The sequence below is a fragment of the Piliocolobus tephrosceles genome, chromosome 1 (assembly GCF_002776525.5).
Source record: "Piliocolobus tephrosceles isolate RC106 chromosome 1, ASM277652v3, whole genome shotgun sequence".
In the NCBI taxonomy this organism is placed as follows: Eukaryota; Metazoa; Chordata; class Mammalia; order Primates; family Cercopithecidae; genus Piliocolobus; species Piliocolobus tephrosceles.
The window spans coordinates 191,960,478-191,971,301 of NC_045434.1; the positions used below are offsets into that span (position 1 = coordinate 191,960,478).

Below are 10,824 nucleotides of genomic sequence, written 5' to 3' on the forward strand. Positions count from 1 at the left end.
TAGTGTGCTTCTAGTAAGCAAGGTGTGTGAAACGGCAGAACCCCAGCCCTGGTGCAGAGCAGGGCCTGATGACGGTGTTAGGGTCTGTCCTCCCCAAAACCCCCTCCTGGGAATGGCAGAGGGCGGTGGGGTGCTCTGAGGCAGGCTGCTGCCCTGCCCCCGCTCCCCCTCCCCAGCTGCCCCACCCCAGCTGTGACGACCTTGTCCCTGCCTGTCTAAGGGGCAGGAAGGAAGTGAGGAGGGCAGCCAGCAGCTTCCCCTTTTCTGCCCTGCTCCAGGCACCAGGCTCTTTCTCCTTCAGTGCCTCAGAGGAGGGGACAGCAGCACCATGGATCCCCGCTTGTCCACCGTCCGCCAGACCTGCTGCTGCTTCAATGTCCGCATCGCCACCACTGCCCTGGCCATCTACCATGTGGTGAGTGTGGGGGCCCCGGGTGTGCGTGTGTGCGTGCTTGCGTGAGTGTGCGTGTCTGCGGTGACCCCTCATCTACGGAGCCCTGCAAATGAAAGAGCTCCTGCTCTCCACCTCTCGGGGGGACCCTGGGCAAATCCCTGTCCTGCTCTGGGCCTCAGTTTCCTCCTCTGTCAAATGGCTGGGGGGACCCGCAGGAGTGAGGAGTAGGGGAGCAGGAATCCACTTTCCAGGCAAATGTAACTGACGTTCACTCCGAGGCTGGCTCTGTTTCTGCCTCTGTGAGATGGGGCACAGCAGCGGCCGGAAGGTTATTTGTGTGCAAAGCCAACAGCAGATGTGAAAGTGCTTTGGAAGTCAGGGATCTTGGAAGGAACGTGGGCTGGGATTGTTTGACCAGGATGTGAGGTCGGCCACATACACAGCCCCGATTCTTCCCCTGGGGCCTGAATGGAGCTTGGGCCACTCAAGGGGACAAGAAGTGGGCATCACCCCAAAGAAGGCCGTTTGTGCTTCCAGTGGGAAGGGAGGGGCCGAGTCCTCTTAGCTTCCAGCTCAGTCAAACCACGGCCTTCTGCCTACCAAAGAGAACTTGCGACCTGTGCTAATAATTAGGGTGACTTGCCCGGCCCAAGCTCCTGTTGGGCAACTTGTGAAGTCAGGGCTGTCCCTGGTTCCTCCTTTCCTGGTAACTCACAGTGTGATCTTGGGCAAGTCACAGTGCCCGGGGGCCAAGGCTCCCCCTCTGCCTGGGGTGGCTGAGGGTCAGGGTCCTTGTACTGTCCTGCCTAGACCCACCTCACCCCCAAACTCCTGGCCACACCCATCTCCCCTAGACCCAGGCGACTTCCTCCTGGGGTGACTCAGGGCCTGTGGTTGGTTAACAGTTTTCTCATGAGTCTGGAAGGGCTTCCTCAAAATTAGCCTAGATCCACATGCTGCGGTGGGCTGCTGCACACTTAGACCTGCCTGCGTCTGCTTCCTGTCACAGGCAGGGCAGGCAGAGCTGTGGCAAGAGCCCAGCCTTCAGGGGGGTGATGCTGTTCAGTGGTTAGTACGCGGCCTCTGGATGCGGACTTCTGCATGCAATTTCTGGCTTCCCTGCTTCCCAGCTGTGCAGCCTTGGGTGATTTACTTAACCTCTCTGAGCCTCAGTTTTCTCATTTAAAAAAATGAGGATGTGACTTATCATACCCATCTGATAGGGTTTGTTGTGAGGCTCAGGGAGTTGATATATACAAAGCTTGCAGAACCGTGCCTGATGCACAGGTGAGTGCTTTATCATTCGTTGTGCATCAGACATGGCACCTGCTGTCAGCATCCTTGGAGTCAAGCTGTCAGATTCAAGGACTCCAGTTTTGGGAGCAGGAACTCAGAGGTTGTCCTGCCCAGCTCCTGCCAATGCAAGAGCTGAGAGAAGCATATCACTCTTTGGGTGTCCCTGTACCCTGTCTTTTAGGCCTTCAAGCTCTGAGACTATGCAGCATTCTTGGAAGGACAGTGTGGCATGCAGGGGCATCTCACAGGTAGCAAGTCCCTGGGTCCTCACCCCAGCCCTGCCACTAACTGGCTGTGTGGGCTCAGACAAGCCTCTCTCTGGGCCTCAGTTTCCCTTTTATAAAGTCGGGGGTAAGGTGATGTTGACTGGCTCAGAGGTCTCCAACTCTGATGCCTCCAGGGTCTGGGCAGGCCATGTGAGTGACAGCAGGGGGCAGATGGGCCTGCGGTGACCTGGGGAGCCCTTGCTTGTCCCACCCTGAAGCTGCTCTCTGTTTTTGCTGGTTGTTGCCACAAAGGATTGTGGGCCCTGGTGGCCACTCTTCTGATTTTGGAGAACAGGGAGCAGGCTTTTGTGTCACATCTTCTGATGTTTCAATACTAGTGATTGATGCATGGTAGAAAAAAATCTCTGTGCCAGCCAAGTCAAATCCATTTGCAGGTTGTGTGGGCCCAGAGGCTGCCCTGCAAACCCGGGACTGTGGGGCTGTTAAGGTTTCTTGTTGATCGTGCCATCCGATGTCCTCACCTGTAAATGGTGGTGTGATATATGGTCCCTGCTCACAGAGCTGAAGAATGTGTGGGCCCAAGCAATCATGGAAGACTTCTTGGAGGTGGTGCCATTGGCAAGAGGGAGAGTTTGGTTGTGGGCAGTATGGAAGGGGAGGAGAAACGGGTGAGCAATGGCGTATATGTTTGGCTTCTACAGGGACACAATAGAGACCAACCTGGAGTTTGGAGAGGAGGTGGTAAAGGTTTTGAGTGACAAGCTAAGACTTTGGATCTTCCCTGCAGTGTACCATTGATATTTTGGGCTGGATAGTTCTTTGTCATGGGGGAGTGAATTGTGCGTTAGAGGAAGTTCAGCAGCATCCTTGATCTCTACCCACTACATACCAGTAGCACTGTCCCTCTCCCTACCCTGTCTCTTGTGATAACCAAAAATGTATCTAGTTATGGGGCCCAGTGTCTCCCAGTTGAGAACCAATGCCTATGAGTGATGAGATGTTCTAGAGCAGGAGCAGGCATAAGAACAGAGGGGTGTCCTGGAAGCTGTGCGCTCGGCCCAGGTTGTCTCCAGGCTGTGGTCCTCAATTGACTCCAGTGGGGGGTTATCTTCCTGCACCCCGAAAGAGTCTTCTCTCCTTCCCAGAAAGGGCAGGGCCTGGGGGCTTTCCTGTAGGCTAGCAGGTGTGCTGATAGGACCTTGAGCATCTGAATGGAAAAAGAGAAGCTGTGGTCCAGATGTGTCAATAGCCCATGCTGGCTGTCATCTGGACCCAGCCATGGGTGACGACTCTGCACATCATGAGCTATTTGTGGACTTGACCCCTCTGGGGAGGGTTAAATTGGGCCCTTGCCATCCTGAGACAGTGCCATGCTCTATTGAGTCATGAGGGCGTTATTACATGAGGGAAACCTGGTCTGCAGCTTTGGGCTTGGGCGTCTTCCTCAGGATATCACTGGGTTTGTGTAGAGGATTCTCTGGGTCACCCAAACTTGCACACTGTGGGAAGCCAGCAAACTTTCTTTCTTTCTTTCTTTTTAAAATTTATTCTTTTTTCCAAAGTTCAGTAACTTGCCCATCTTTTGTTGTTTGTTTTGTTTTGTTTTGTTTTTGTTTTTAAGAGATGGGGTCTTGCTCTGTCACCCAGGCTGGAATGCAGTGGCGCCATCACAGCTCACCGCAGCCTTGAACTCCTGGATTCAAGTGATCCTCCCGCTTCAGTTTCCTGAGTAGCTAGGATCTCAGGTGCATGCCACCATGCCCAGCTAATTTTTACTATGTATCTATTTGTAGATACAGTGTCCCACTGTGTTGCCCAGGCTAGTGTCAAACTCTTGGCCTCAAGTGATTTTCCTGCCTTAGCCTCCCAACACTCTGGGATAGCAGGCATGAGCCACTGAGCCCAGCCTAGATAAATTTCCTAAATTGATCTCTTGGGTCCTGGCTTTTTGTCAACCTGAAGCATGTCCTAAGTCAGTGGGAGAAAGTGGGCACCCCCAGAAGACACATTTGCCCAGAAATCTCTTCCTTTCCTGACTCTTCTTCCCCAGGGTGCCCCGAATTCCACTCTTAGAAATGCATTGTCTGGGTGAAAAAACTTAACACCTGCTATGATTTCAACAGTATCGAAACAGGATACGTCAAAACAGGGCGAGGAGGAAATGTGTCTGGGTTCTAGGATGGTGGAAGCTCTATTTCTTCTACTTTTCTGTATTTTCCATATTTGGTACAATGAGCACGTACTCAGAACGGTTTTAGATTTACGAAAAAATTGCAAACACAGTACAGATAGTTCATGCGTCCCCTGTGCCTAGTTCCGCTATTGCTAACATCTCAATGTTAGCGATAGAGCAGTTAGTGTGGTGTGTTTGTTGCAATGGGTGAATGAATATTCGTGGACTGTTATTAACTAAAATCCACGCTTTACCCCTATTTCCCCAGCTTTCCTCTCACATCCTTTTTCTGTTCCAAGGTTGCATCCAGGATGCCACGTTCCATTTAGTCTTCATGCTTCCTTACGTTCCTCTTGGTATGATGGTTTCTCAGATTTTTCTTGTTTTTGAAAACCTTGACAGTTTGAGGAGTATTTGTCAGGCATTTTGTCAAATGTTCTTCAGCTGGGGTCTCTGGTGATTTTCTCATGATTAGACTGGGAATGTGCTTTTGGGAGGAAGACCACGGAGGTGATATGCCAGTCTCAGAACATCATACTAAGAAAAGGTTCTGCCAACTTGACTCACCACTGTTGCTGGTGACGTTGAGCCCCCGGCTGAGGTTGCTCCCTTGTAAAGTTACTCTTTTTTCTCTCCTTTCCATGCTGTATGTTTTAGAAGGAAGTCACTGTGCTGTTCCATGCAGCCCAAGTTTGATGAATGGGGAGTTCCGCCCCACTTCCTTGAGGGCAGAGTAGCTACATAAATTACTTAGAATTTCTCAAGGAGATTTGTCTGTACTCCTAGTTTATTATATAAATAAATGATGTATTTGTATCACAGGGACCCAGGGATCTTTACTGTATGCTTTGGGTTATAACCCAATGCTACTTTACTTTGTGGCTCAAAGTATACTACTTTTAAATTGGGAAAAATTAAAAAAAAAAAAAAAAGGCTGGGTGTGGTGGCTCATGCCTGTAATCCCAGCATTTTGGGAAGTTGAGGTGGGTGGATCACTTGACATCAGCACAAAACCCCGTCTTTACTAAAAATACAAAATTAGCTATGCATGATGGCGGGAGCCTGTAATCCAAGCTACTCGAGAGACTGAGGCAGAAGAATTGCTTGAACCTGGGAGGCGGAGGTTGCAGTGAGCCGAGATCGCACCACTGCACTCTAGCCTGACAGAGTGAGACTCTGTTTAAAAAAAAAAAAAAAAAAAAGGCCGGCCGTGGTGGCTCACGCCTTTAATCCTAGCACTCTGGGAGGCCGAGGCGGGTGAATCACGAGGTGAGGAGATCGAGACCATCCTGGCCAACACAGTGAAATCCCGTCTCTACTAAAAATACAAAAAAATTAGCCAGGCATGGTGGCGACGCCTGTAGCCCCAGCTACTAGGGAGGCTGAAGCAGGAGAATGGTGTGAACTCGAAAGGCAGAGCTTGCAGTGAGCCAAGATCACGCCACTGTACTCCAGCCTGGGCGACAGAGTGAGACTCCGTCTCCACAAAAAAAAAAAAAAAAAAAAAGGTAAAGCATTCAAATCATAGTATTTGAAGAAGGAATCTCTATTGCCCTGACCCCCAGGGGGCAGGTAAGTCCCCCCATGTCTTTCTGTGCCCAGTCCCAGGCCAGGATACAGCCCTGACTCATTCATGGCCTCTGCCCTAAAGGGGCCAGTCTGCCAAGGAAAAACTGTGACAAGGACAACAGATGACATTGCTGGCTATGATGGGGGCACAGATGCAGGGCTGGAGGTTGGGATTCTGGAATAGTTTCTTGGAGGACGTCTGAGTCCTAAGGATGAGTAGGGCTTTGCTTGGGCACCTTGGAGAAGAGGCCATGCTGGGCGGGGGGAGTAACGTGAACACAGGCTTGAAGGGCAAGGACCCTGCGGTGCTTCAGAGACCTAGGAGGTTTGTCAAACTGGGTTAGGGGGGTGGCCACGAGGTGTGTGGGGGAGCAGGGTGGAGAGGTCCCCAGGGGTGGGACCTGCCCGAGTTCTTTGCTTTTACAAGCTTCAGAGCTAAGAGGATGGATCTCTGCTCGGTCTGTCAGCTCATTTTGCAGATGGGAAAACAGGTCCAGCAGGGCCCCTTACTTGCTCCAGGACACATGGAGAGGTGGGGCAGGAGCTTCCTTCAGGCCCCACTGCTGGCACACAGGTGTGTGGAATGATCCAGAAAGTGGGCAAATGAGTTCCTTCCCTGGCCCATGGCTGGGGTGGTGTGTCTGTCTGGGAGGCCCTGCCCTCATCCAGCCTCCCACCATTCATTTCTTCTTTATGGTCCAGTTCACAGGAAGCTTCCTCCTCCAGGAAGCTCTCCTGATTTGATCTCCTTAGAACTCCTGGGGCTCTTTTCTCTGCTCCACTTCGGGGACAGTGATTTGTGATTGAAAGGAACACAGGCCCATCTCCATTACTCACCGGCAATGTGACTTGAGCAGGCGGGCACCTTTTGTTATCTGAGCCTTGCCTTCCTCATCTGTAAATGGGGCCAGTGGTCCCTGCCTCAGAAGTGATCATTTTTTGATCAAATGGGGCCCTAGCGAAGCTGGGTCGGGGCTAGCAGGCGAGTGCCTGAAGTGGGCTATGGAAGAAGAACACAAGGCCCCCGCTTTTTTTTGAGACTGAATCTCACTCTGTCATACAGACCGCAGTGCAGTGGTGTGATCTTGGCTCACTGCAACCTCTGCCTCCCGGGTTCAAGTGATTCTTGTGCCTCAGCCTCTCAAGTAGCTGGAATCACAGGTGTGTGCCACCACGCCTAGCTAAGTTTTGTATTGTTAGGAGAGACGGGGTTTCACCATGTTGGCCAGGCTGGTCTCAAACTTCTGACCTCAAGTGATCCACCCGCCTCAGCCTCCCAAAGTGCTGAGATTACAGGCGTGGGCCATCGTGACTGGCCCCACTCCCTTCTTGAAAGTTCATCTGTTTGGGGTTGAAAAATGGGTCCAAACTGCCAGGTGGGGAAAACCCTGGGTGAGAATCTGTTAGAACTTGCCACCTTTACGCCCGATGCCCCTGGGCTGGACAGAGAGCCTGCGTTCTCTGCCACTGCAGCTCTGTGCCCTTCATGGAGGGGTGAGGAGGCCGGTGGGGGCAGGGTGAGAGCTGTAGCCCCTCCTCAGTGTCAGAACTGAGTTGTTCTCCTCACCTCAGGGGTGTGAACCCCAGCTTCTAAAAGTAGGAGGGTCCCATGGCCCATCCCATCGAGAGAGTGGCTGAAGGGCCTAGCCTGGCCTGGCTGAGACTTCTCTGTTTCCAACCTGGCCCCGAGGCCTTCAGGAAATGAGGCTTTTATTTTGAGCCTAGAGCACCGGCCTGAAACCAGGACTTAACTCTGAGCTCACTGTGAGGCGAGCGTTGGTCTCCCAGGGGACCCCACCCTGCCAGGGGAAGTGGCGCAAAGCACCCCCTAATGAGGCAGGAAGCAGAGCCATGAGCTGCACCGCCTCAGCCCTGCGCAGGGGCTGCTTGGGACAAGGCACTCCTCCCCCAGCCTCAATTTCCTCCCCAGTCAAATGGGGATCAGTAACTCCCATTTGTGGCACCGGACAAATGGCAGCTGCCACTGGGGCTGCCATTTTACAGATGAGGAAACTGAGGCTCAGGAGGGCAAGTGACTCTGAAGCCTGTGTTAGATAAAGAATCCGAGCCCAAGTGTCTGCTCCAGGCGGAGGCGGGGAGGGCAGGCTTCCTGGCAGCCATGGGATTGGGTGGGAGGGTCAGTTCTGCCATCCCCAGAGCCTTGTTCTGAGAAGCACAGAGCCCATGTGTAAACAGCTGATTTCAATTCTACCTGCAAAATCAGAAAAACATGGGACTCATGTTAGAACCTGTCTCTCAAGACTGGCGCAAGGATGACATGAGAGAGCGTGTGGTTGGTCGGCCCTCCCTACCCGCAGGTTCCGCGTCTTGGATTGCAGATTGAAAATACTCAGATGCAGAGCCCGTGACACAGAGAGCCGACTGTGTATGTTCAGAAGAGAACCTGGCATCTAATAAATGCACAATAATAATAGTATCAATACTTATTATCACCGTTGTGGGTCTTTGTTCTGAAGATAAAGGGAGAAGTGATGGTTTGAGGGAATCGTTGGGGGAGTGGAGGAGGCTTCCCCAGATATCTAGGAAGTGAAGGATGACAGGGCCTTGTGTCATACCTGGAGGCCAACTCTGAGCTCCCAACTGGCTGCTCCTAAAGGCAGATTTGATAAGCTACCACCAGCCAGCATACCTCTGCTGCTGGGATTCACTGGCACTATTTGTTTTTGGGGCAAAGTTAGCTGCTAGCGCCCAGTCACAGCACTTCCTGTGCTGCCCGTGACAGCCTCCTCCAGTGCCGTCTGAGCCATCTGAGTCTAGGCTCTCTAGGCTTTTGCATGAGCCGTCACGTCTCCTGCGTGCTCTTTCCCCTTTCTCTCTAACCCCAGAGGCCCCACCCCTGCCAAACCAGTGGATCCGTGTGTTCTCCCAGCCAACTGCTGCCATTTACTGAGGCCTGCTGCGTATTCAGCACATGGATGACGCCAAATCACAGTTCGCTAAGAGGAACGTCTTGCGGCTTCCTGAATGCAACTCACACACACTGGCCTCTGCCCATGCCCTTTCCTCTGCCTGGAACACTTTTCCCATTGCTCTTTGGGGGAATCTTCTTCAATATTCACCTCCTCTGAGAAGCCCTCCTTGACCCCCACCGTTGGACCCTGAGCTTTGGGTATTGACCCAGAGCCCTGTGTGCTGGGTCCCTGGGAGTCGTACCCTCTGGCCTGGATGCTCGTTTGGGTCTCGACCCAGCCTGATTCATCTTCATGATCCTGTGGAACCTGGCACAGTAGGTGTCAGCCAATCTCTATGTTATTTTATTTATTTTATTTTATTTTTGCAAACCTTTTCTTGATGTGTAATTTACCTATAGAAAAGCACAGTTATCATAAGTGCACATCTTGGTGAGCTTCTACAAGGTGAACACATCCATGTGACCTCCACCCAAACTAAGAAATCAGACAGGACCAGCACCCAGAGGCCCCTAGAGCCCCCTCCTCGCCACTGCTCCGCCCCCACTGACTTCTACCCATCTATGTAGCTCTATATCACATACATCTGTACAACTACGTAGACATGAAATTCTGTAGCGCGTGTTCTTTTGTGAGCACTTCTTTCTCCCAACGCTATGTTTGGGAGTGTCATCTGTGTGGTTGCGGGTAGCTAACTCATTTTTTCCATTGCTGTGTATACTCCATTGTATAAATCTACCACAATGCGTTTGCCTGTTTTCCTGCAAAAGAACATTTGGATTGATTCCAGCTTGGGGCTGTTACAAATAAGGCAGCCATGGCCACCAGGCTGCGTGCTGGGTGTCCACACACAGCCACCTGTGCAGCTCCGCTGGTGTTTCTGAATCACTGTCTTCAGTGATTTACTTCTCACACCCACTCCGGGAGGTGGATGGATTCTTCTCTCCCTTCTACAGCTGAGGAAATGTTACAGATGAAGTAGCGTGGCCAGGCCAGGATCCCACAGGGGATCGGCGACTGCACTGGGTTCTCACTGAGGTCTGTGAGCCCCAGAGGCCAGTGGAGGGAGGAGGGGATGAGGTGGAGGTGGGAGGGGGGACGAGGACTGCAGAAGAGTGAAGAAGAGAGAGAAGCAAGGCTCTGGGGAGCTGTAGGCAACCAGGCGGGGCTGCTGCGGAGTTCGTGGCCCCAGGAATGGGGGCATCTAGTGGTATCTGGGCTGGCTGGAGAGGTGGTTGGGTAGATAGAGCTCTTGGGGGGCTGGCCCTTACTGAGCCCCCCATAAGCTCTGACCAGAAGCACAGGGTGGGGGAGGGGAGCTTCCCCTTGACAGTGACACATCTGACTCCCTTCTGACATCCTCCTCCCAGACAACCCAGGGAAATCAGGGTGGGCAGGTGAGGTTGAGGGGACTGAGCTTCAGGGAGGGGCCATAATGATAATGATGATGGCAGAAGTGTGAGGCCATAGGACACAGGGTCAGGGTGGAGCAGCCCTGAGCGGGAGGGGCAAGGGAAGGCTGTGGAACTTGGGACCCATTTGGCAAACTGCATTGTCTGTTGGGAAGGGTTGAGGACAAGCCCGGGCGTGTCTTCTTGTGCAGCCTCTGTCCTGGGCTCACATATTTGGTAGGAGGAGCCAATGAAGTAAACGGACAGGAAAGTGTCCACACTCCGGCTGGCACGATGGGTGCTCACTGAAGGCTGGGTTCTTTCCCTGTAACCTTTACCTCCCTGAAAATCTCAGAGGGTGGGTCTCTGCCTGCCTGCTTCTGAGATGGTGGGTCCTGGGCATCAGAGAGTGGGAGAGACTGGGCCTGTTCTCCTGCAGAAAGGACTGGTCTTTGAACCCCAGAATTGGGGGCTCTGGTGTCATCACCACCATCCACATGATCTTCCTTATCACCATCCTATCCTGATGTCCCCACTGCCGTCACCCCATCACTGTCACCAGCATCACCAGCAGCATCTCTGATCATCACTGTCATCACCACGTCAACTCCAACAACATCCCAACAGCCACTCCCCGTCTCACGTGGTCACCATGGCCAGTGCCTCCCGGGTGACATCTGGTGCACTGTTTACACAGCGTCCCCTCTGGCACCGCCATCCGTATTGCCCAGCCATGTTCAGTACTGACCCCATTGTCCCCAGCTTCCCTGATTTCCCTCCTCCAGCCCCTGCCCCCATTGTCCCCAGCTTCCCTGATTTCCCTCCTCCAGCCCCTGCCCCCATT

General features: G+C 52.7%; 1 protein-coding gene across 1 annotated transcript in view; it reads left to right on the plus strand.

Moving 5' to 3' along the window:
* Window positions 1–240: 240 nt before the first annotated feature.
* LAPTM5 (lysosomal protein transmembrane 5) overlaps window positions 241–10,824 on the plus strand; it is a 26,192-nt gene continuing 15,608 nt past the window's right edge. The window contains exon 1 of the mRNA XM_023219415.2: window positions 241–415. Within this exon, the coding sequence (XP_023075183.1) occupies window positions 329–415 (87 nt within the window). The 5' untranslated portion in view covers window positions 241–328. The remainder of the gene's footprint in view (window positions 416–10,824) is intronic.